This window comes from Simochromis diagramma, unplaced genomic scaffold (genome assembly GCF_900408965.1).
Source record: "Simochromis diagramma unplaced genomic scaffold, fSimDia1.1 OVJJ01000131.1, whole genome shotgun sequence".
Lineage (NCBI taxonomy): Eukaryota > Metazoa > Chordata > Actinopteri > Cichliformes > Cichlidae > Simochromis > Simochromis diagramma.
In genome coordinates this window covers 5,068,311-5,095,900 of record NW_024387200.1, presented here as the reverse complement: position 1 = coordinate 5,095,900, position 27,590 = coordinate 5,068,311, and the positions used below count along the sequence as shown (strand labels likewise).

The 27,590-nt window shown below is 38.3% G+C and overlaps 1 protein-coding gene across 1 annotated transcript in view; it reads left to right on the top strand.

Annotated features, from left to right (window-relative positions):
- Positions 1-19,708, top strand: part of tmem8b (transmembrane protein 8B) — a 37,587-nt gene extending 17,879 nt beyond the window's left edge. The window contains exons 7-13 of the mRNA XM_040050713.1: positions 2,291-2,387; positions 2,579-2,702; positions 5,116-5,258; positions 6,584-6,762; positions 8,203-8,349; positions 15,113-15,229; positions 18,078-19,708. Of these exons, the coding sequence (XP_039906647.1) occupies positions 2,291-2,387; positions 2,579-2,702; positions 5,116-5,258; positions 6,584-6,762; positions 8,203-8,349; positions 15,113-15,229; positions 18,078-18,413 (1,143 nt within the window). The 3' untranslated portion in view covers positions 18,414-19,708. The remainder of the gene's footprint in view (positions 1-2,290; positions 2,388-2,578; positions 2,703-5,115; positions 5,259-6,583; positions 6,763-8,202; positions 8,350-15,112; positions 15,230-18,077) is intronic.
- The last annotated feature ends 7,882 nt before the right edge of the window (positions 19,709-27,590 follow it).

The window sequence follows — 27,590 nt, the reverse complement described above, 5'->3', positions numbered from 1 at the left end:
AGCTTTCTTGGCTAACCAGGTTGGGAGCACTTATATTATAGATGTACTTTTTTAACTTGCAAATAATTTACACACATGTGTCTGTCATGTTATTTCGAGTAAATACACCAAAAACAGGATGGACATCGTCACATTTTGGCTTCATGTAAGCTTTAACCCTGTAACAATTTTCATAGCAGCTTGAATTGCAGGCTGGGGTAGGTCGAGCACTCCATAGTGGGATTTGTTATTTCATATGCGACAGCATACAGTTGAATCCTCGCTAAACCTTGACAAAGTATATTTTGTGTGACAGTGCAAAACCTCACGATTCTGTCAGTTTAAACCGCTTTAATACTGCAGTATTACTGAATCAACAGATGCTCAGGAATGCATATGAGGCCAGCAAAAAAGGAAGTTAAGATTGGTAACTCATTTTTTAAGAGTGAATTCCAAAAAAGTTAACTTTGAGAAAAGACTGGGACTGTAATCACAACAGTTCAAGATGCTAAGAATTTACAGTTACCTCTAGTATGTCTTTTTTTTTTTTTTTGGTTTGTGATGCCGTAATTTCCCATACATGCTTAAAATAATAATAAAGTAATATGGATGTTTATTTATTTATTTTAATTCCTCTATCTTAATTGCCCTAATTGAAAAACAAATGTCTAATAATTAAAGTATGTTTTCTGTTATTTCCTTTGCATCATTAACGCTTCACACACTCTCATTTTGCTCAATTAAAAAATATGTCTCTTTTGACTTTTACACTGAGCTTTGTGGAGCTTTCTAGTGTACAAGAACAGCCGACAGCTTTGTTGTTCTGAACGAAAAGTTAGGAAATCAGTGTCACTGAAATGTGTCCTCATTAAGGTATCAGACTATACCGAACTTTTTGCTTATCCATCTATCCTTCCATCAGTCCATCCTCAATTCAGGGTGAGGGGGAGATCCTATTCCAGCTGTCACAGGGTGAGAGGTGGGAGTACAGCCTGGACAAGTTGCCAGTTTATCACAGGGTATACATCACAGTAAAAGTATAAATTTAACCGTTTAGTGGTGTTTAAGAGCAAGGGAGAAGATTCTCGAATAAGACTCACCAGGAATCATCCTTTGCAGACAATGAATGGTTGGATAAACGTTTGTTACAAAAGAAAAAGTCAGAGGAAAGAAATCACAAAAAAATCAATGTGTAGATACTTTGAATTTGTGTTTAAAATTTTATAATAATCCCTCTAATAGTGCTTGACTGGTCAATTGGCACACCAACCTTGCCATCTAGCTACATTGACTACAAACATCTCTACTTTGATGGAGCTCTTTGACCTGCCAATTAGAATCATATTATCTGGCTTTGGGGTGGCTCTTGCCTGCTTTGCTCTCCCCGTGTTTGCATCTGGTGAGCCACTTTGATATTTGTTGCTTAATCCTTTATCCTCAAACTGTAGAGGAGAGCCAGGATGAAGGAGGGGGAGGGTGTGGGACTCTCTCAAAATGCCACTGGGTGTGATTTAGTCTTCCCACCAAGAGAATAGAGGCCAGATGGTGAGTTTAGGAAGCCTGAAATCTCAGCACCTGGCAAAGTGTTTGTTAGTCATTGCATTAATCAACAACTTTGCCAACTCCCTATATATACATTATGCCCATTTTATGCTAAGGGGGTGATAGAAATCTTATGTATTTAAGAAATAATTGTCTAAAGTTATCCCACAAATGTATATAATGTGAATTTCTGAATGTAAAGTTTTCGTCAGAAAGTCTTCTGATTTTTAGCATACTTTGTGGTTTAGTAACTGACCCATCGCTGTACCCACCCACACACACAGAAACAAAAGATGGAGACTGGGTAAATAATGGAGGGGAATTTTAAAACTAATAAAGTGTCAAGTTTGGTGCTTGAGTGCAAATTGACACATCCAGTTTGCTGCTATTTATTGTTTACCAATAGACCAATTTGGACAGCTGTGGCCTCCCTTCACCTCTCTGCAGAATGAACCAATTTGTATAAGCATATGCAGTTCCCGACGCTTGAATAATTCTCCTGGATTTCTTTTAATGCATGAGCATGTTAATGTATAATTGATGCTTCAAGGCGATAAACTGCCAACATCTTCATTTACTGTAGGTGCCTCTGGCAGACAGAGAGAGAGCACTTTACTTGATTTGTTAGTTTTAAAGTTTACTATCTCATGGCTGTGCAGAAAATAGACCTAAAGGTAATCATGAACAGCGTTAGCTCACCAGAATGATAGCAGCAGATGGTTGATGGTTGGACGGATGAATGACGTTTGATTATGTGTTTTTCCTGCAGTCTACGCTGAAAGGAGCTAATCTCACAGTGTTTGGCTGCCTCAACCACGGGATGCCACTTTTCTTACGTGAAAACACATCACTGAAATGTGAATCAGGTATGCCAAATTTTGCTTAAACAAAACAGCCACATAGTGTGTGATTTTGAATCTAAGCAAGTTTATTGGTAGAATTGTGAGAACAGCTCAAGTAATCGATATTTTTGCCGTGTATGCGCAAAGCTTATTCAGTTATGGACCTTCTCTGTCACAGCTTGGACTGTGTTTTATTGTGTTACCTTTTTCTTCAGAATCAGTGGCAGGGTTTTTCCTCTCTGTGAACACCTCCACTAATATCACCAAACTGAGGATTCCCTACCCACAAACAGGCACCTGGTACCTCAGTCTGCGCTCTCTATGTGCTACTGAACATGGGTAAGACAGAAAGCACTGCTTCCCTTGAGAACTTTACCTGTTTGTTGGTTATGTATTCTATTTTATAGAGCTTCATACCAGTCTGCATATTTGCTATATATTATCTGTGCTTTACATATAGTGTTGTAACTGCTGTAACTTTCTCATCTCATCTTATCCTAAATATATATCAATTAAACCAGCGGTCCCCAACCCACAGGGTGTGAAATTTCTGGTTTTCAGGGGTTTTATCGTTTTTTATTGTTTTTTTTTTTTAATTGTTTTTATCATTAAGTCTGTGGTGCAAAAAAGGTTGGGGACCGCTGAATTAAACCAAGTTTTAGTATGTGTTTTTATGCCTATAAAGAGACATTATTTCAGTTTTGGAAATTAATATTTGCTCTGTTAAAATTGTGATACTTGCTTTTATGGTTATACACTAAATATGAACCTGCTGTCAAACAGGAGGTTGAAAAACTTGGCAAAAAGGCTTGATAAATTGGGTCCAATGGTAAGAATCCTTACAGCTATGCCTTCTTTAAACTATTCTTTAAAATTGTGTAAACTATAATCTCCTGAGTGCTCAACCTAGAAAGTCTCAAAAACATCATTTACAAGCAGGAATTCAACAAAACAAGCTGAACGTCATAAATTTTGACATAAATTTATGACATTCTCATAATCAGTTCTTCGGCCAGGTCCCAATGCTCCACAGCAACCTCTACGAGACAATATTTGCTGTCAATTACACAATGACAATTGCAAAATAGGACATTCATATCTTCTGAATTTGTCAGCATAACACAATCACTAGTTTGTTTACCAAAATAAATAATTCATTGCCATAATGAAGACACCATGCTTTCTGTTTGAATGACGAAGCCTCCCTCATTGAACTACATCCTCTGCCATCTGTCACCCAGCAGACTGATTTGGCACTGGCTTCATAAATGTGTGTATGGTGCACACCAAGCATATGACATAGAGGAGGGTTAGATTTTGAGGTTTATCCATATTTTCACACTTACCAATTAGGAAATGTTTTTTTGCACACGTCATAGTGAATTTTAAATCAAACAATCAAGTTGTAATCGAAATGCACACATTCAGTTTTAATTCAAGGGGTCCAACAAAAGTTTGCAAAAAGCTTTTTTTTAAAAATGCTATTGCAACGCTGTTTTATTGGTAGTGGTATTTGGATATTAATAGTATACTTTGTAGGTACCAATAAGGCTTTGGCCTACTGCAAAGGCCCCTCTCTTTCTGTTTTTCTCTCCATGTTTATGTAAGTGTTACTTAACCTGTGAATTCAAGAAGTAAAGTATTTTTCTCTGAGGTTTATTTAAAGTCGGTGCGAATCATGTCAGAGAGAGAAGTTACAGCGAATGTTTTCATTAAGTTTTGTTGTTGTAATGTTATATACGAGTTCGTAAGTATTAGCAATTCAGCAGATTGAGCTGTTCTGGCGAAGCCTTTATGGCACAAAAATGTGAACAGAATGAAATTAAGCAGATTTTTCTCGTCCCACTTGGGAGTTCCAATTGAATTTGAATAACAGATAATAACAGATGGTGTGGGACGTGGACTCATCCTCACACGAACACTTAGCTGATGTATGAAAATGCAGACAAAGATCAGAGTGTTATGTGCTAGATTTCCACGCATTTGCATATACTAAACCAATCAGGTGTCATTAGATGGTAAATGACAGGTGCCCTTCAAATATACAGTGAAGGTGATGTATACAACTAAATAAAAACAAAATAAATAAAATATTGCAGAAACACATAAAGAAACATATTTGAAGTTTTATTCTCTTTAACTGATTGATTAGCAGTTTTTGTTTTTGTAGTGTTAAAGATGAGCAAATTAAGTAAGTAACCTCTGTCTGTGAATATGCAGTCACCTGTAGACTTAGAGTTTTGTGAGAAATTACAGCTGAGTTACCTATTCAAAATAATTAATGAAGGTTAAACTAGAACCCTTGGTGGGATAGACATAATTTACAGAAAATTAGTTTTGTAATTGCGTTATAAAGTTGAGGATTTCCGAGGCCTAATAGAATGAAGTTGTCTGACATCTAGCAATGCCGAAACAACCTTTTGATCTCCAGTGTTTTGTGGTGATGAGGGCTTCTGGAGGACACAAGAAAACTAGACAAAACCCTGCAGGCGCCTGAGCGGCTTTGTGAGACAAAGCTCTAAAAGAGCTTGGAGTGATATGTGAATGTCAGCTGATAACATGCTCACAATAACAATGCTGTTATATTTGTATTTAGTAAGTATAATGTTTACCAGCTTAATTTGGAATGCTAAAAAGTGTGCACAGCTATGCAGTCTATAGATCTGACACATTTGGCCATAAACAAAAGTCATTATGCAGATGAAAAACAGTGAAGGCATCACCTGCAATCATATATTTTTGCCTTTTCCAGATTTGAGCAATGCAGCAATGTAACTGCAGAGGTTTATATGCGTGCATACCTGACTCCGTGCATCAATGACTGTGGGACGTATGGACAGTGCAAGCTTCTGCGCACCAACAATTACCTTTATGCTGCATGTGAATGCAAAGCAGGTAACATTTTACTTTAAAAATCTATTGCAGTCCATCACAGTGTCTTACTTTTTCCAGCTTAAATGGACAGCTTTGTTAAATCCTTGTTTATTTATTTGAACTTGTAGTGCACACTGTCAATTAAATTGAAACGAGGTGGTCTGGTAAAGTCTTTTTTGATTCTGTTTTAATATCTAAGTCATGCAGTTATTAATAAAAGAGCGGAAGTTGTTTTATGTAAGGGAAAAATAATTAGTACTGTATATATTTAACAACCTCCTTAAATATTTATCAGTAATTAATTAGTAATTAATAAACAGCAAGCAAGTGCAACCCTGAATGTATAATTACACTTGTCTGTCAAAAGATTCTTTTGCATATGAAAGATAAGACAGAACTTTTCTTTGAGAAAATAGGTCATCACTGCTGCAAAGAATTTCTAATTTGTTGGAAAATACATCATGCGGAGTGACAAGAAAATGAGAGAGAGCCAGGTGGGATGGCACAGGTCATTTTCCAGAATTGAGCTGACAATTCTGCAATTAAATTGTATGTGCCACTTTTCAGTGACTCATTCAGTGGCCTGGTATTAATCTTCTAATATAAGGCATTTTGATAAGACAATAAAACACAGTCTTAATTACCAACAGCTTTTCAATAAAAGATGAGCTTATGAAACTAAACAAAGCATGTCCTCTGAGGCTTTTTTAAATCCTGCCTTTGATCTTCTTTTATCAGAGTTGGTTTCTCCTCAGTTAAATTCATTGTCATACTTCACATGTGTGACTGCTTCCTGGCAGACGCTTTGCATTCAGCACTTGCCCTTGGCCCATCTCAGACTGCAAAACCTCTGTTCAACAGTGCTCACGAATATTTAATTCACACTGTCTTATTCAATCAACCACTTGATAAAGATCCAATGTACCAAAGCGGGGGTGTTTTAAAATAGAAGTGAGTTCACACCAGGAGGCTCTATTATGCAGGATAAACAACTTCACACATATCTGTTTTTGATTATTTTTGCAGAGAAATGTCTGTTCATAGCAAAAGGCTGCTAAGGCATTATTCTTGTCAAGAGATAATAAATATTTCATACATTTTAAGAGATTAAAGGTTTGAAACAAACAGTTTCACCTGCTGGGGAAACTCTTCTCATTCATAAACCAAAACCACGTTTTTCCTGGAATTGATTGAGGGTTTAAGGAAGTCAGGCACCATTTATGCTTTTCCCAACATGTAAAGCCTGTTAAAAAACAAAAACAAAACAAAAACCTGTCTTAGAGCTTTAGTTTTTTAGGTGAAAGTACCAGATTTACTAAGGTGGTCTGTGTGTGTTGGTATTTTAGGCTGGGATGGATGGGGGTGCACAGACAACTCAGAAGCCTATTCGTACAGTTTCCAGCTCCTCTCCACTCTGCTGCTCTGTCTCAGTAACCTGATGTTTGTCCCGCCCGTGGCCATCGCCATCCGAAGCCACTACCTCCTGGAGGCTTCGGTCTACATCTTCACCATGTTTTTCTCCACTGTGAGTGAAAAGTGATAACCTAAAGTATATTTTCCTTTTATTTAAGCATGGTATTTTGCTAATAAACAGTTGGTATCAGTAATGCACAAAAGTAAGCATAAAGAAAACAATCATGGTGCTAAATCCAAAAAAAAAAAAAAATATTTGGAATTTGAAACAACAATTTAGAAAGAATCACAAAAGCAGATGTTTTCTAAAAGTCATCAGATTGTGGCAAGGCTAGCTTTAATAGGAAACACATTCTGCATCAAATTCCCGTGTATGCAGATGACATACTCCTATTTCTGAGTAAGCCATTCCAAACTACACCACAGTCAGAAATACTTATGCTTACAATTCTATTCTGCATTGGAAGCATTAAAATGAATGTCCTTCATTAAAACAAAAATGCTCCAGTATCCCTACTATGATCCCCTGCTCAGAGCCATAACTTTATTACTTTTCCACTATGGGAACTTCCCCCAGGCAACAGCGAGTTTTAGAAAACATTTTCACTGCAAAAATGACTACAAAATTAAGTTTGGGTAAATTATTTCACCCCCACCAAAAGTACTGTTTGGCAACTAGAACTGTTAGAATCAAATGAAGTTTTTTGTTTTTGTTTTGTTTCTTTCAGCTACCTTTTAAAAAGCTACATCTAGTATATTAGCAAAGAATTACAATTAAGAAATACTGAAAATAAACGTTACTATTGATGCTAAGGATGAAATCTTGCTGGAGCCAGAAACAATGCTCGGTATGGCATCATTATTTTTTAATAATCTGCTGCATTTTATCCGCCTCCTAACCAAGAAGAGTGCGTTTTATAGAGTGAAAGAAAACTACATTTAAAAGCAGACCATGCTTTTTCATATCTCAGGGGACTAATTTAATATTTCTCCTTGAAGAAAAGGTTTCACATGCTTTTGTTGAGAAAGTGCCTATTGTGTAATTTTTTGAAATATTATTTAACAAAAGAAATCCTCCTTTATAAAATGATAAAAAAAAAAAACAGTTCTCCTTAAAATGAATGATGTCTTACTACGATAATGTGATATATATAATCATTTATTGATAGTGTATACAGTAGTGAGTAGACATTTTATAGATAATGTATTCATACCGGAATTTTTTTTTCTTCTTTCAACAAAGCTGTAAAATTGCAAGAAATATAGCTGCAAATATATGCTAGTGGGATTTCATACATAAATAGAGTTGGCCAGTATGTGCATGCCACTGTGTTGCAATGAATCTGAGATGAGTTTGTAAAAGAATGGTCTGTATAGCTTCTTTGTCAGTAACCAGCAATAACCTGTATGCGGGTATTGCTTATTTTATTCAGCTTATCATTCAGCTCATGCTTTTTACAGAATCAATACTTTTGTGCTGTTGTGCCGTCTATTGTTCTGACACATCTGCGTGTTTTTGTAACCTTTGTGCCTTTCTCTTCTTTTCTCACAGTTCTACCATGCATGCGACCAGCCAGGTATTGTGGTGTTTTGCATCATGGAGTATGATGTTCTGCAGTTTTGTGACTTCCTCGGGTCACTCATGTCAGTGTGGGTCACCGTCATTGCAATGGCTAGGCTAAAATCCATCATCAAACAGGTATGTGTAATTCTGAGCGAAGCCTGTTTCTACTGATACTCAGACTGGATATTTGTTTTCTTTCTATAAAACTGAAAAGTCCTGTTGTAATAGAAACTTTTCCCTTTATAAAGATAAAGATGAAAATGTAAGGCTTGCATGGTGATATCAACAGTTCTTCGATACATTGATCTCAACACAAATGAACTGAGAAAATGCATGTCATCATTAACAGTGCATATTTATAAACACACTCATTTTCCCCACTCTAGCTGCAAAGTAATAAGCGGCACTTCAGCCTGGACACATGAAGTGCAGCTTAGGTCATACCCTTTTATGTGGAGATTATGTTTCTAAATGGATAAACAGCCATTTAGAAAAACAACTCAGCCTGTCACATTTGCTACTTAATAAAATGTTATTCGTAGGTAGATGTCAGTAGATTCAGGCATCTGGAAACAGACGTTTTCAGACCCTGATGCCTTTGCACTCCCCCAGACCATGAACAAAGAGAGATTAGATTAGATTAGATTAAAGGACTGAGAGGCTGTAGTGCTATAAACTAGGGGTGCAACGACACTCGTATCGATATTGAACCGTTCGATACAGTGCTTTCGGTTCGGTATGCATATTTATCAAACAATACAAAATTTGTAATTTATTTTATCACCTTTCCTTCAGACGATGCTGTCTGTGTTGAGCGCTCAGTGAATCTGCGTTCGACTACTCCGCCTAGGCTGCACTGTCGAGCGCAGATCCACTGAGCGCTCAACACAGACGTCAGAAGGAAGAGCGCAGGGCAAGCTAGCGAGACAGAAGTTAAGCTCTCCTTGCAACATGGCAAATTGAACCTCCCCCACCCTCATTCAGATCTGGCGTTTGGAATTATTTTGGTTTTCATGTGATGTATGACCCTGAAGGTAAGCGCGTCATGGACTAAAGTAAAACAGTATGTTGGATGTGCCAGGCAATGCTCAATTATGTGGGTGGGAACTAGTGTGTTAGCGCAGTTAGCTCGTTAAGGTGTTGGCTGTCTAGCCCCACGCAGGGGTAGCTCGTTAACGGAGATTTGCCGTGTTGTGGCCTTAACGTCATTTCAACGAGATTAACGCTGACAGCACTAGTGGGAACACAACGAATATGACTGCACATTTATGACGACATCATCCTAGTGCAAAGACAAGTGGAAGCAGACAAAAACAACAGGCATGCATGCTACAGACTTTACCCGAGTCATTTAGACAGCCGTTAGCACATGATTCTCCTTATGGGGACTTGATATGTTTAATATTGTGGCGAGCTCAGACAAGGTGGAGACAGAGGTGTCGTTTGGTCTTGCTTCCCGTGAGCTAGCCAGGGAGCACAGCCGTTTATTGACATCTGCAGAAGAACACTGCCGGTAGCTAACTGCTCAGCGCGGCAACCGCATAGCAACAACAACAACACACAGGGCGCCCTCTGACCCCGGAAGGACACACCGTCGCAGCGAGAGGGCGTCACCCGTCACTATGGCAACATAAACAAAACATAACTGTACAAACAGAACCCCGAACAGCCCTGACCCGCTACATAGCCCCCCACCTAAGGGGTCAGTCGTCCCTGACGACCCCATTACCCCACACAAAGTCCTGCAAATGTCCAGGTGCCTTCTTTTGGCGCACCGGCCGGTCACGACCGGCGGGGGAAAAGTCACTCGGGTCAGAACATGGGGTGCCACCATCATCCCACTTCTGACACCAATGTGGCGAGCTCAGACAAGGTGGAGATGGAGGTATCGTTTGGTCTTGCTTCCCGTGAGCTAGCCAGGGAGCACAGCCGTTTATTGACATCTGCAGAAGAACACTGCCGCTAGCTAACTGCTCAGCGCGGCAACCGCACAGCAACAACAACAACAACACACAGGGCGCCCTCTGACCCCGGAAGGACACACCGTCGCAGCGAGAGGGCGTCACTATGGCAACATAAACAAAACATAACTGTACAAACAAAACCCCGAACAGCCCTGACCCGCTACAATATGCTGCTGAGAATATAGCCCAGAAGAAGCGGATAGTATAGCTTTTATTTTGGAAAGAGCCATTTCTCTGTAATAAACTCTCTTTTCCAAAGATGAGTGATTCCTCAATCAGATACAGGGCTTGCAAAATCGCTAGCCCGACGTCCCGGGGCTAGCGATTTTTCCAGTCGGGCTACCAAAATCTATCTCTGCCCTGCCCGTCGGCCTATCGTAGGAAGGAAAATATATGTCAATGCTTTTGCATTCTTTCGGAAATGTAGCTGGGTAATTATGTCATTGGCATCGATGAGCCACTGTCAATATGTGACATATTGAACTAGCGTTTGAATTTGCGCTTGTTTTTTGCTTTCACTTTGCAATCGCGCGAACTGTGTATAGAGAGCGACAGCACTGATTGGTGAGTGATGATAATTTGCGCACCAATTCCTCTGACATCGTCTTATCAATCGTTAGCTTACTATGCAAACATGACAAGTGAAATCTCCCACAGCAAGGTTAAACATGTGAGAGGTTGATCGCGCAGAGAATCGCTGACCGTTATGTGTGTGTGTGTGTGTGTGTGTAAAAGCAGCAGCATATTTTAGTTCTGCTGAGCCAAATAAGACAGGTCAGGGTGAAGAAGTGACAGCCAAAGAAAAGCTTACCACAAAACGGAAAAGTTATGACAGATCAGACTATAAGGCAAAAAGAAAGTGCAGCTTTATGGTTTCATGGACAAAAGAATTTCTGTGGCTGCAATATGACGAGCTATATAACCGGGGCTGCACATCATAAGTGGTCCGCAGGTGCGCATTCGCTGTCAAAATAAAACAAAAAAAAACGCGCACAAGATATGAAGTTGCAACGCGTGTTTGCATACATAAGATTTTCTGGAGGAGGACAGACATTTGTTTAGAACTCTTAAAGATGTCGAAGAAGCAAGCTCCTTTTTACTTTGGTGTTCCTCCACCTCCAAACAAATGTCAGAAGGAGTCCGAACCACAAAAGAAGCACGTATTCTCGGAAAAGTGGTTGCAGGAGGTGAGCTGGCTTCAAACAAATGATGAACGCACAGAGATGTGGTGCGGAATGTGCCGTGAAAATCCCACTCTAGCGGACAAAAACAGTGCTTTTTATATGGACGCAAACGCGCGTTGCAACTTCTTATCTGGTGCGCGTCTTTTATTTTGACAGCGAAAGCGCACATGCGGACCACTTATGTGCACCCGTGTAAATAACATAATGTTCTGCCGGGTGTGTTGTTGGTTTTCTCTCGATTTCTGAGTCGACAAGCGCCTTTGTCACTGGGACCAGTCATTTTAAGAAAGGCCCCCATTAGAACCCATGAGAAATGCAAGAAATGCATTATTGCTCAGTCTGCAATATCTTTCCCAGAACAAACACCAATTGCAAATAACATACTAAAAATAAACCTGAAAAATCTGTTTAGAACAGCGTACTAAGAGTGAACTACCACTGGCAAAATTTAGCAGTCTTTGCAAAATTCAAAAAGCAAATGGCCTAGATCTTGGTTCCACTTGCCTCTTACCCGTGACTTCAGTGGAAATTTCAAATTCAGGATCTGGCACAGACTGATTCATGTCCTACACAGTTCTTACAAGTTCATAGAAATTTCTGTTCAATTAGAACCAAGTATTTGAGTTGATGATTGTAATTTTTATACAATGTTGTAATTTGTTTTTCAACAATTTTTTGATTAATGTTTTGTTTCCTTTACAATATTATACTTTAATGTATAATATTGTAAAGGAAACAAAACATCAATCAAAAAATTGCTCTCTTTTTTATTCGGGCTACTTAAATTTATTTTGGGCTACCAAAAACTGAAGAGTCCCTGCCCGAAGGGCTACCAGGGATTTTGAAATTTTGAGAGCCCTGAGATATATTTATTTTTTAAATTACTTTTGTTTCAGCAACATTAAATTTAAAAACTGTACTTTTGAGTTAAAATATATATTTATAATTTTAATAAATGACAAATTAAAAAGGCATGAACATTTTTTTTGTATCGAAAAAATATCGAACTATGTCACCAAAGCATCGAACCGAACCGAACCGTGAATTTTGTGTATCGTTGCACCCCTACTATAAACGAGTACCTCATATGCCTCAATTTTCAGTTATACATGAAAAGATCAATGTGTTAAAATCAGCATTGCATGGCACTAAATTCTCTGGTTGCTGACATATTGCGTGGGTAATGGTAAACACTAACAGGTGCACCTTCTCCATGGGTCACTCCCTGGCTGCATACCAAGATGGAGCAGTCTGAGGGAAAGTGTGTGCGTATGTGTAAATGTGTGTCCATGTCCATAAATGAGACAGAGAGAGGGGGGAGAGTGGAGAGAGGGTGTGAGGTAGGAGGAGGGTGGGGAGTGCATGAACATCTGCTGTCCTCTAGAGTTTTCATTTTTGCTTAGCGCTGCAGTACGCAGTCACTAATCAAATCGCACATGTCAGGACTGGCAAGTGGGACTTTGTGCGTTTGTGTACTTGAAAGAGACACTGAGTGTGTGTATGTGTGTGTTTTTTTGTATGTTACACTAGTACTAGAGGATAAAGGACCTAAGAGCATGGAATATTGTTTGTCTCGCTGTGTAGTATGCGACTTTTGGACCCGCAAAGCTCTTAATGTCTCACAAAAATGTTGGTTGAAAATCATTTTATGCTAGTTCACATAAAGATTGAACACCAGGAGGCATGTTAGTCTCAACTTGGTGAAAGTTCTGGATCACAATTATGAAGATAATTACACTTCATCACATCTTTGTAATTTTGCCCCTTCCTTACTGAACAGTTCTGACAACATTGTTCTCACCAATGTAATTGCACTGTAGGACATCAAACATGTTTGTTCAGTCAATCAGAAAAAAAAATAGCCACATGATTTTAATTACTAGTAGCTAAATAGGTATTCCTGAAATATCTGCTGCAAATAGAAGTGCTGTTTTCTCTTTCAGTGTTTGATGCTCCAAATTTTCTGTTTCCGTTTGCTTTTCATGATATGAAATTAAACCGATATTATTCCTAATATTTGTAAAGTGACTTCACAAATAATTTGCAAATTTGAAAATATACTATAGAATGAATGAGTATGTAACCTTGCTATTAATTTAGCAGTTATTAGCAGTAATCCACAGGAATCTTAGTACATCAAATGTCTGTACAACCTTGTAAAAATGTTTTATATAGACATATGTTAATATATTACTGGTTCCAGCATTATTTAATTATGAAATTCTTATTTGAAAGATGATAAGTTGACCTTTACTTAGCTTCACTTCATCACATACTGTTTCCTTGGCCGTTATATGACACCTCAGTGTGGTACGGTCATTAGACATGCACCGATACCATATACATTAAATCTGACACACTGTATATCTTATTAAGCATGAAAATATAAGTTGCAGATAAAAATAGATTTTTATTGTTTTTTTAGAATTCCTGCAGGCTCATTTGTCACTATGCATTCATGCCTGCATGCAATGCATGCTTGTTTCTGTGCCACTGTGTGATCCACCAGAGCAGCATGACTGATGACTGTTGCTGCAAAGAGTCCTCAGGCTGCACCATGCTGCTCCTTTCCTCCTTGGTGTGTGCCAATTAGTTCTATTCTCCTGCAGACAGGTCATCTCTTACCAGCTCAAAAATCCCCGATTCCTCCTCACATTGCCTACTAGACCCAAGGCATTCTGGATGGGCTCAAGTTCTCCCCGAGCATGTGTAGCACAGCTTATTGATTTTTTTCATTCTCACTTTATCTCTTTTATATCCTGTGGCTTTATGTCCAGTTGTGAGCTTGGCAATGAAATAAAATAAAATAACTGATTTTATATATCATGTGGCTCTATTGTTAGCATTTTGTTTTCACTGTTTTATTGGGGCTTTCAGCTGTTTCAAAAGAGGTCTAGTGTATTTTTCTATAAGCACTTTAAAATACCCATTTTGATTTCACCTGAACTCTGCAGTTATTTTCCCTACGGGTACATTAAAGTGCTTGTATATTTACATAATGAGAGGCTTTTACCTTTTGGAGCACAGACTTGCATGCTGTGTGCTAAAGGTAGCTTGTTGTGGCAGTTAACAACGCAGTAAATAGCTGCCATTATTTTATATTTTCTTGTTTTGAATAGATAACATGAACAAATACTTCTATAGTGCCTCAAAACCATCTGTCAATACTGTCAAACTGTCTATGATTCTCAACCGCGAACCTGTTTGTTCTTTCATAACATGGACATCTTTAATAATAGCTCAATGTTACATGTAAACATGCAACAGCAGACTATTAACTGAAAACTAAAATTTGTAATATATTATTGTGGTGACTAGTAGAAAATAACAACATCCAAAGCCTTGTTGAACTTATTGACAAAGCACAACAACATTTCTTTTAGTAAGGCACTTATTTCTGTGGAGCATCACAGCTATGTTCTCCAATAGAACTTGATGGCAAAAAAACACGTGTGTTAAGAAAAGTATAACTCTGAAAGCCAAATAACAGGATGTCAGCTCAAAACAGAGAAAACGTGAAAGTATAGTCCACACATGAATCACCTGATGGTTTAGAGATTTGATGCAAAGCCATTTTTCCTATATGTATGGAAAAAAGATTACAGCTTTGCCACACTGACAATAGTCTTTACCTCTCCAAAGGTAGAGTTGTGCTATCGCCTGACCGCACAAATATGTTCTTGCTTGTACATGTAACAATGCGGACTGTGTTTATGGAGGGCAGTTATTGATCCATGTTTTTTTTGTCAGGTTCTGTATCTGCTGGGGGCGATGTCTCTGTCCATGGCATTGCAGCTGGACCGTCATGGTCTGTGGAACCTGCTGGGACCCAGCCTGTTTGCTCTGGGCATCATGGCCGTGGCATGGGTAAGGGAAAAATGATCTCCTTATTTATAGGAACTGTAGAGAAACAGTCTAAAGCGATAAATAAGTAAAAATCAAAATAAGATCTGATATAAGGTAAGAACATATAAAGTAAAATAAAAATGTGGATATTACAAGTATCACACTAAAAATCTTTATCCAATATATATATATAACCTTTAAAAATTTATAGTGGGCTGGGTAAAAAAATTTTTCTTGTGCCAAAATTTATTTTATTACATTATATGTATGCTTATTAAAATTAAATTAAACCCGTATAAATCAGGTGTAAAAGCATTTCTGCATGTATTTATAGGGTGTAAAATTTTTGTGCAATAGGAGATTTTTTATTTTATATTTGTGCACAACATGAAACTGTTACTTTAATACATAATTTGTGTTTAACATTCACGCTGGTTCAGACATGCAAATAAAATGCGTCTCCACAGTCCCTCTAGTCCCTGATGATAGTAAGTATAAAAGGATTAAATCTGTCATGTAAGCTAACGTAGGCTTGGAACATGTGCATGCATAAAAAACTGGTGGTTTTCTGACCAATGAAGCTATTTTACATTAGTATTGAAGGGGCTTTAAAAGTTTTGCAGCCTGTGGGTATTAGTCATGGGTTGTAGTTCCATTATAACTCAGCTTGTACTTTCACTGACTCTTCTTCGAGTCATAATGTGCTCCCTGAACTGAGAAGATAAAAAATAATAGTCTTTCAGGCAAGGTTCTTGTGGAAAAAAAGCCTTTAACACCAAACCTCTGACATGAGTTTGAAAACAAGGTTTGTGGTTTCCTTGGAGAAAGCTTTGTGCTGAATAAAGTGTGGGAGTTGTAGCTCTGAGAGTTATCTATCTGCGAGCTGGAGGATCCTACAGAAATATTGGAAGACGAAGTACTGTTTAATTCCACCATGTAAACCCTGCAGCTTTAGCACAATAAGTAGGAAAGTGTATTTTTTACTATTGTCAAAAATGTCTTCGTTCTAAATGCTTTAAAATAAATCACTGCAAATGTATGTAAAGCTACCAGCTTTCAATATTTGGCTGATTTTCTTTAGTCTTTGGCTGATTTGTAATTCAATTATAGATGGTTTGTTGACATATGTTATTTGACGAGTGGCAAATGATATACTGTGACAGTGTCTACGGACTGGAAGTATAAACGGAGACAGATAATCTCATCCTCCCTTGGCAAATGAAACAACAGACTGCATAGGAATAAACTCCTCGCAGCAACCTTTCCATAAAAGGCAGTTGAATCTCATGCTAATGTTGCAGTTTTTAAAGATAAACCCGGGATTCTGCTTTGATTACCTGACACTTAATAATTTATCAGCGGTTCAACAGCGTATGTCTGCATTTCAACATTCTCCGCTCCGTACTCCAACTCCGAGTCTGAGCACTGCACATTTTCTACAAGAGCCCTTTCATTTCAGCTTGTCATGTTTCTGCAAAGCTTGGCATTCTGAATGTTCTCAGACACAACCGAATTAGATCAGTCAAGCGGAGGGCACAGAGCGTCTGAGGCTGTGCAGGGGTGTCATTAGCAGCAAGAGGAAGGGGGGAAGTTCAACTCTGTCAATGCCAAATATCCCTAATTCTTCAAACTAAATGAGGTCCCTGCCTCATACATAAAAACACAATCCTGGTCTAGAATTATTTGGCTTAACCACAAAAGTATGCAAGGATTTTGCATTCTTCATTGTTAAATGCATACAGAGCCGTTTCGTGCATGTAATTACTTTTGTCATTCACGACCAGCTTACATTTCCCCTTATATTGTGTCAAATTCTTCATAATAACCTTTTGAGAAAGGAAAAAAAATCATTCAAGCAATCAGTGTTTATGAAGCGATGAAAATAGAGACTGAATGAAATTAAATGTTCATTTCTCTTTGCGCTGTAATAGAGGCAATCATGGGACACTTACAGAAAGCATTAGCACATATTCTCAAAAATAGATTTCATATCCAGCTCCAGCAAAGAAACATAAAAAAGCAGATAAAGCATTGACAGGCACGTCACTAATCCATCAGCTGATCCAGATGATAGACTTTTTCTGCGGCGCTAGGCATGAATACAAAATTTCATACAATAAAACCACAAGAGATTCACAGAGAATACCATCCCTCTCCACCTGCAATAAAATAGAGATGTCTAGTGGTCCCTCGCTGAAATCCCACTGGTCTCAGTTCTTTAATGACTCTCCCTGTGTGATCTCCCACTTCAATATGCTCTTTCTACATAAAAAAGTTCATTAAATTAAATTAGTAAGATCGTTAAACACAAGGCCTTGGAGATCAATTCATGTGGAAAACAAACTATGATCTATGAAAATAAACTTCACTATATAAAACACTTTGTGGTTTGCTACGCGAGACTCTGCTGCCTTTGACACACATCATACTGTTAACATGTGAGCATAAAAGAAACACACATGACAATGTGTTCAAACACGTGTTTACACACAGCCCTGGGAAGCGCGCACATTATAACTCTGCTTTCTAGTCTGTGGTGATGAGGTCAGATACACATGAATACAAAAATAGATTTTTTCAGGTTCTTAGTGGTTGTTGCTAGGGTTATATTGGTTGCAGGCACCACAGCACATATGGGAATAAATTAAGTCTTTTTCTTGGTCTGTAAATGGATCTCAGTAAAGGATTGGCGCTGTGTTTTTCTTTTCATGGAATTTCTTTTGGAAGCTGTCATTTCCTGTATGAAATTATGAGTGGGTATTAAACTGTTCCCATTGGAAAATGTTACTTTGTGAGCTTTCAGAAAAAAACAGGTGTAAATAGTGATATTGATAATCTTTTTTTTTTATGTGTCTGTGGACCTTGTCAGACTGTGCGCACCATCCGGCGTCGACGTTGCTACCCGCCCACCTGGAAGCGCTGGGTGTTCTTCCTTTTCCCGGGCACCATGATTGCCACATCTGCCGTGGCGCTCTACGCCTTTGTGGAGACGGAGGAGAACTACTTCTACATACACAGCATCTGGCACATGCTGATTGCAGGGAGTGTGGGCTTTCTCCTGCCACCTCGAGCCAAGCCTGATGCCAAGGTGACCCCGCTGAAGCGTAGGCGGGGCTGTGGCTATCAGCTGTGCGTGAATGAGCATGAGGAGCTTGGCCTGGTGGACCCAGGCATCATTTCCATCAATAGCATCTGCACCAGCTGATAAACTCCCCACTGTCAACCTTTTACCTTAGAGACACTTCATTGCCTTCTTTTACTTGGGAAATTCACACACGGGAAATTAAGCCACAGAACTTGAAAAAGCAATGTAAATACTTCAATGCCGATGTGACACTATGTATTTCTTTTTTTCTGTTGTTATTGTCATGGTAATTACTATCAATACAAATGTAATTATTATTATTATTATTATCTATAGTTAAAGTTCTGATGAATTGTGGGTGTACAGTGACACACTGTTGTTTGTGAATATGTATTTAAAGTCTAAGCTGAAACACTGCTGCTACCTGACAGTGACTGTAAAACTGCTTCTGTTAGTTATTTATTGGTGGTCTTGTACAGTAAACAGGCCAATTATACTATTGTAGGGGTACAGATAAGGGGAGGGATATGGACGGACATTTAACAAGGGCACGGCTTTTCTGAAATTCTTTTGGAATATATATCTTTTGCACTGAGACACAAAAATGTTATTCTGTAAATTTTTATAAGGATATAAATTACAGTGGGCATCACAAATGTAAAACCTAGCTGTCATGTGGAATGTTAGACTGTCTTTTGCAATGTACTGCTTTTACACGAATGTGCTGATTGTTCTTGAAAAAGAACAGTTCCAAAGTCCAGTTTCCTGTGCTTAGAGAAGAGGGGAGGCAGGATTACTTCAGAGACCTCAAACCAAGACCTCACCTCCCTGCTCTTTTCTGACAGGACCTGTGTGACACCACATTCATGAACAATAAATGTTTTCTTTCTTTGCCTCAGTATTGCTTTGCTTCTTTCGAAGCTTTTAAACGTAGTGCAACTGGCAAAGCCTCCCACAAAGACATCGTAGTGCAATTCCTGGCCCTAATGGATGGCAGTGGTTTTCAGACAGTGAGATGAGATGTTGTCAAAAGCATCCTCCCAGGAATAGAGCTAAAGATAAATAATTCTCCTACAGAGCGGGAGCATGAATGCCGCTTCAGTCCATACTGTTTATATGTAGACTCTCTTCTTATATAAGGAAAAGAAAAGCTGTGAAAGTTTTATTACTGTTTGCTGTATTCCTTTTAGGTATGATCCATCAGTCGTTCTTCAATATTTATCGTTCTGGGTGGTTTCAGGTTTTTGTTCTTTTTATTTCAGAATAGATTAAATAATTTATTGTTTTAGCAGGTGTACAAGTGAAAATTGTACCTTGCCTTGATAGCCCTCCAATAAGATATGATCACAGTGTTCAGAGACATTTTGAAAGTATGCTCATTTAATCCTTCGACTGATACAGCATCCCTGTAGGTATAAAGCAAGAAGGTGATGAAGCTGTTAGCTACAGCAAAAAAGACAGAAAACCTGGAATAACAGTTTTACATCATATTAAATAACCAAATATAAGAGTTCTTTGAGTCTTAGCTTGATAACCTACAGTATCAGATGTTTTTTACATGTAAATGCAGTCAGCTGAGAGTTTAAAGCAAAGCAGTTATATAGTATATTAGGTTATTCTCACTGCTGTTGCCCTCACACATAATATCTGTTTACCGTTATACACTTTCATGTCTTTGGACCTTAGACTTTATATAAAGATAAATATAGCCTCTGGGGAGGCAGAGAGCTAGCTGTATAAAAACATAAGTCCATTTGTAAAGAAGTCTATAAGAAAATGATCCTAGTTTTCACTTGATTTGTGGCCTCAGTAAACACTTTTCCTGATGAGTTTATAATCACCATTGCCAGTTTCAAGGCTTCATCAGTGCAGCCTGATCCTCATTTTGTACATTATGATCCTCATTTAGAATAAAATATATGATAAAGAAGGGAATGCTTTAGAGTGAAGGCTATCTCATGATTATGAGCCTGTTACTCAGTCAGAAGACATTGTGAGACCATGCAGTTATCAGTTCAGTTTCTCCACTGATTGCATTTTCCTTTAACCCTTATGTGATGTTCACATTTTGATACCTGGCCAACTTTTGCATTTTGGGTCTTTTTTTTATTCAATTTAGTCATAACAGTCTGTAAAAATACTTAACATATGTTTACTTTGTCCCAATTCCAAACAATTCATCTCAGTCTATAGTTCAGCTCCCATTAAATAAATAGCCTGTTGGTGCCAGCATATAAACCACACAAGGGACAGAGTTTTGCTCTGTGTGTTGCATACTTAGTTCATGCACTTTATCTTTCTTTCTGTCTATCTTGGACCCACACACCTCTTACATGCTTCTGTTGCTCCTTGATAAGGAGGAGAATTTATATCAAGGAACATCTCACGGTCAGGATGATTTTCTAGATGACATCTTGGATGTAAAGTTAAAGATTTCACGTCACACCATTTGTGCTGGAGCTGGTTGCATCGTGGGGGCAGTCATGCGGGATGGCTTATTTCTTGGGCATGAAGACCATTCGCTCTCACCATTTTTGACATCCATTTCCCCCCCTTGATGGCTGCTGATGGGACTGTTTGGGAGCAAAATGATGGTCAGTCTCATCCGCGTCTTCAAACTCACTGTTATACTCTGAATTAATGGTCCTGCTGTAGCTCACTTGATTGAGTAGGCGAGCCATATATTGAACATTAGAGTCCTTACCACAGGGGCCGAGTTTGAGTTTGCCCCAGACTGTTTCCTGTATTTTAAACCCCTCCTCTCCCAACCCTGCTGTCCAATAAAGAACGGTTGGGATCCAACAAAGGCAAAAGGACTCTGTACTGAAAAATCTTCTTCCAGACTTTCTCTTTTGTCTGAAATCACAAAGTTCTCTTAGAGAATATTTTCACCATTTTGATTGAAAAGCAGGCACAGGCACAGCTACTTGTTGTTTCCTGTCCTTGATTTACAGTTGTGACAGAATGTGAAACAATACAGAGTAGTTCTCACAAAACAGAGTGTAAAATGTGCAGGAATGCAGGAGCAGAGAGTTGGAGGGTTGGAACACAGACACACAAGAAAAACACACGTTGTATATGTGCTTATATTATAATTTATATGTCCTTTGCCATAAATGCGACAAGGTGTCTGAGGTTGAAATGATATCAAATCACATAATGTTTCTTTTGGTAAGCATTGGAAACACCTGAACACCAAACAAGATTAAGACTGTTACTGGGCATCTAAAACATTTATCATCAGTCAACAGAGTCACACATTAGATTTTTGGAAACTAAGCTAGTACTAGCATTAGCTCCTCGGTACTATCTCATGATCAAAATATGGTTGTGTTGAATTTTTAGAAAACAAACAAACAAATTAACAACTTATTAACAACACTTATAATTGAATAACAAGTCTTTTTTTAAATTCTACCTTTAAAAGCAAAGTCTTTATTTACAGCTGAAGATAGAAGATTCTACTAAAGCCTCAAACTACTGCAGCTAATTATTTCTCAAGTGTTTGTGTGTGTGTGTGTGTGTGTGTGTTTGTGTATGTTTTTATGTTCCAGCTAAATAACAAGACTAGAATATAGTGCAAGGAAATCAGCAAACATGGCAATTTGTCCCCCGGGGGAAGGTCCATGCAGAATTTCATGGCATACAGTTACATTATTCTCTCACAAACTGAGGCACGATTGTGCCCATTAACAGAGTCGTGTCAGGATATGTCCAAATAAGACCTCCAAAAAATCATAAAAACACATGTTTGTGTGTGTGTGTGTGAGAGAGACTATTGAGCTTTAAAATATAACAGAATGAGGTCTCTGAAGGCTATATAAAGTCCTTACATTGAATTTTCTTCTCTTTGTTCGAAGGGGAAAAGGCCCATGAGCACGATGTCTACACTGTGTTGCTACGGTGCTATTAAATAAGAAACAGTATCACAATGACTCATACAGTTATTTATGCTTAAAATGTTTGTTGAATCATATTTATATTCATATTCTTTATATAGAATTTCATTAGGGATTTTTAAATGCACAAAGGTACAGCCCACATATTCCACACAACCCAGACAACCTATAGCCTTTGCTGCACTCGTCATCTCATCAAAACATCAAAGCATCCTTTTTTTTCTTTTTCTGTATTATTATTATTCGTTTTAAGAATTTAAGAGGCACTATTCTTAAAAAATCTTGTTGGTACTGAACAGGAAAATAAAGTGCCTTTAAAATTCAAAATGAAAGAATGGTTAAGTTAACACAAAACTTTGTGAAGCTGTGTATATTTCAGGGCATTTTCTCAGTCACTCCCTTGCCACATCAATGAAAAGCCAAGAAATGGAAATTCATGTAATAAGAGACTCAATATTCCAAGTGCAGAGTGCACCCCTTGGCGGGAATAAAAAGCCTCAGACTGTACTTAATGAGACAAATTAGACCAAAATGACAAGGTCTTAGATATTGAAATTTCAAACACTGGATATTCTTTTACTTCCATCACACATGAAATCAAAGCTGCAAGAGGCATCTTTGTATTCATAGATTCTTGGCTAACATAACAGGGTTTTTATTACTTTAAAACATCTCCATAACCTACAGTGGGAGAGCTATTTAGTCTTCACTTATTTACATGGCTGTTCCAAGGTTAGTTTCTGCAGTTTGAGGAGGTATGTGATGCAAAGACAAAGTACTAGGAAATTTGACGAAAAAAATAAGATCTAGCGATCATGCCAAATATCTCTGCTTGCTATTTGGCTAACAGAGTCATGATTTCAAAATGATCCATTCATTTTCTTAGCCGCTTTCTGATTCAAGGTCATGAGAGGATGGAGCCTGTCCCAGCTGTCACGGTGGAGAGGCAGGGTACACCTTGGACAGGTCTCCAGTGTACTGCAGGGAGAACGCAGAGAAGAAGACAATCTTTCATGCTCATGTTCAGTCCTACGGCCAATTTAGATTCCCCAATTAACTTGATAAGTATGTTTTTGGACTACACAGTTTTTGGAGTATATCCAGAGAGAATCTCATACAAATGATTCCAAACAAAAATTAAATGAATAAAGTGCACATGCAGCAATGTTATGATTTGGACTGACTGAAAAATGATTGCCTGCTGTGTTATTTCATATTTTCCAAAGCAATGCAACCTAAACCCAAAGGTGCCAGTTATCTCACTTTTCCCACAAATATACATAAACGTTTTAAAAATATGGAGTTCACAGGGTGTTTTAATTGGTAGATGATGGTGGCACATACACAAACTGTGATTTTTTAACATATACCCTATGAAGCATCAGCATGTCTATAGGCTCTCCATCAGGTTCAGTTTGAACTGATTAATGTAATGACTTTTGTTATGATTCTATTGGATTTTCATTTGTAAGAAATCGACAATAGTTTCACTATAATGAGCACTTTTCCAGCTATAAATGATAACAGATGCACAAATCGTATGGAGAGCATAAATTTAAATAATGTGTTAAAACATTAAAAATAAAAATGAATCATGCAAACGGCACAGCAGTGCAGAAAATGTGAACATAAAAACATTACACAGAGCTAATAACATGAATCAATAACACGAAGAATATGTATATTTGAAGGAACGAAGAAGAACTCCTTCAGGGAACACTGCTGAAACGATTAAACTTATTCAAAGCACATTTTTATGTGTTTTGAATGCCCCAGCAATAACAACAGTTTAGCCTTCAACTTTACTCATGTTAGAAATTTTGACCTCGGTGTCAACAGAGCTGCACATCGTGAGCATCCCAAAGTAGGAACAGAAAGGCAGTCTGAGCACAGTTTATATACAAGGTCAACACAAAGATGCATAATGTGGTCGAAGCAGTTGAAATGCCCGAGGGCTCGTGACTAAGTAGCTTTTCGTTCGGAAGGGTTTAAATTTGAAAAAAGTCAAAAGAGCGAGTTAACCTACAACGTCATGTTGGTCAGTCTCCAGTGGTTAAGATGTCCATTGGGTAGGGGTCATTAGGTCCAGTGTCTGTTCTGCATGACTGCATAGCAACCAGGAAATGAGCCCATTTTACAGAACCAGATGCACTCTGGGGTGCAAATGCTAGCTTGTAATGATGTTAGTTTATTAATAAAGAATGTATTACATTTTGAACAGACGAATTCAATTACAGTGAAAATACACAAAGAAAATGTTATTCTTTCTCATTTTTATTCTTATTTCTATGTTTCACTGACCTTTTCATTGAGGTCAAAGCTAGTGTTCCTGTGTAACCATTGGGGGGGAAACACTGACTTTTCCAGCATCCTCATCACTGTATCACTCACTTAAATTGAGCTTGAAACAGTAATGAGCTTCATTTTCCTCATGAGCCACACATTCTGCATAAAGTTGTGATTTAAATATAAATGAGAGATTAGTGTATGTCCATGAGGGAGATTAAAAGTTAGGAAAGAGAGCAGAACTAGTGATTAATTTGTTACAGCTACTGTGACTCTATCAGTTGGAGGAGGAAGAGAGCCTCTTCTTTCACTGCAGGAGCAAACAGTACGGAGACTGCAGGGAAAGTTGAGAGTCTTGAGTTTTATCTCAGCTACTGACCTCGGGGCAGCAGGTTAAATACTGAACTGGGGAACGGTCCACAGTATTAGGTGGAGGGAAAAGAAGTCAACAGAGTTTCAGACCTCTTAAAGGAACACTGTTTGACACTATTTTGTCCAGTCCCTATTGGCAGCCCATTTTACCGCTACTGCCTACTGGCCACCTGTGTGCAGGCAATCAATATTACATATAGAAACACCCATGCCAAGTCCCAAAGTGTTTGTTTCTGCTGTATTAAATATTACATGTTGTTATTCACATACACTCACCACAATAGGAAAGAAAGCTGATTTAAGTTATATTAAACGTGGTATGGTTCTTGGTGCGAAATGCACTGGTTTGAGTATTTCAGAAACCATAGTTAATGTCAATGCTCTGCGAAAAAAATGCCTTGTTGGTGCCAGATGTCAGAGGAGAACGGCCAGATTACTTCAGTCTGTCAGAACTCAAATAATGCCTGCATCCATGCAGAAGAGAATCTCTGAAGATGCAATGCATCAAACTATAAAGCAGATGAGCTACAGCAGCAGAACCACACCAGATGCCACTCCTTTCAGCTAAGAACAGCAGAGTAAGGCTACTGTTTGCACAGGCTAACCAAAACTTGACAAAAGAAGACTGAAAAAATGTTGCTTGGTCTGATGACTCTAAGTTTCTGCTGCAACTTCCAGGTGGTAGGGTGAGAACTGTAAACAACATGAGTCTTCTGTTGGCTGCTTCCACCAGGAAAACACAGCACATCACAAAGCTCAGATCATCTCAAACTGGTTTCCTGAACATGACAGTGAGTTCATTGTCCTCAGATGGTCTCCACGGTCACCAGATCGCAATCCAATTGAGCACCTTTGGGATGTGGGACAACAGGAGATTTGCATTGTGGATGTGCAGCAATTGTGTGATGCTATTGTGTCAATACAGACAAAAATCACTGAATGTTTGTAGGAGTTTGTTGAAACTATTCAGTACTGTAGACTAAATGGAGCTAGCAAGGTTTACCAAGGTGTACCTCGGTAGCACTGGGTAGTGTCCAGTGAGTGTAGCTATATTATTCAGTCCACAGCTTATCCATATTTTATGGTAGGTTGTATTACTTCCAAACAAATGTCCATTAATTCAGTGGGGAATGACAGGAGACTCAACACATCAGATTTTTATTGTCTTGTTAGAAATCTGAATTTATTTTTGTTTTTATACAATGTAGTGTTAAGGAATAAACATATATTCTTAGTGCTTATTTTCTGATTATATTGTTTTATGTATTTTAGTAATAAAGGCTTGTAAAACAAGGCCACTTTTGACTCATAAACTAAGTGCTCAGCCAGACTGGAAAACAGGAAGTTAGTGTAGAGCTATACAAGCATATAAAGAAAAACAGGAAACCAGACAAAAAGAGGAACTAGTAACATATTTTTATTATTTATTAACCTTTATTTAACCAGGAAGATCCCATTGAGATTAAAAACCTCTTTTGTCCAAGGGAGACCTGGCCAAGATAGGCATCAGCAGATGTCTCACAGTTACAGAAATTACTCAAAACAGGCAGCAACACAACATGCAACATAAGTGGAAAGAATACAAAAAAATAAAAAAGTCAGTTAAAATGACAATCAATCTAATTGAAACAGTTGCATGGTATGGACCTTGGCCTCATAGGATTTCGTAGTTTAGATTAAAATCACTAATGAATGAATTCAGTCCATTTTCCATTCCTTCTGCAGTTTGTTTCAAGCCGAGGGTGCTAAATGGACAAAAAGCTCTTTTACCAAGTTCAGTTCGGGGCAAATGGAACAGAAAGCAACAAGTAACCATGCAGGACGAGAGAATACCGACCAGCATGTTCATTACAAGCAGGGAACATATATAAGAAGGCAGCAACCCAAGTATCGCCTTATATATAAAACTGTATAAATGACAGTTCCTCCGACTTACCAAAGCAGGCCATCCTACCTGAGAGTATAACTCACAGTGGTGAGTCTGAAATTTACGGTTAGTGATGAACCTCAAAGAAGCATGATACACAGAATCAACCATTCGAAGACATTGAGCAGAAGCATTCTGCTCAATGGAGTTGTTTGTATTGAAACTATGTGTGACGTGTAAAGTACCAAAATAACACCTATATGAGACACATTTTTAGCTTCTAATGTTAGAGATTCTGTAACTGGCTTTGGGCTGTGCAGGGCTCTCTCTTCTGGAAGATGATTGAATAAAGAATTATAAATGTTTTGACCACTCCTGAATCGGGTTTTCTCTGTTCTATCATGGGGATCAAAGAATCAGGTTTTAATATTTGGTGTTTCCGCCCGGTTCCCTATCGTGATATTACAATACTGCATGCACATACAAGTACTGCCATCTGTAATCTACAACAACTGTTTTATTACTGATAACATACATTATAAAATATATGATTTTTTAGAGTATGATATTGTCAGTGGTTTGGTTGCCAGCCATTATTGTCATTTGCTACTGTAAATAGTTTATTACTTTATTGTAGCTTAATGTTCTCGACCATGCAGCTTGAATTCATTTCTTGTCTTGATTGAGTGTTATCAGCTTTGTAGCAATTCCCCTGTCATGGTTATTCCCCTGCTGCTCATGGTTATAAGAGACTGCTGTATTCAACATTTTAATAAACAGCCTAAACAATGCTGGCTGGGTGTGATTGATCACTATAGGAGTCACAGTCACGGTGGCCAACTGCTAGCTAAACCATAGAACTGAAAACCACAT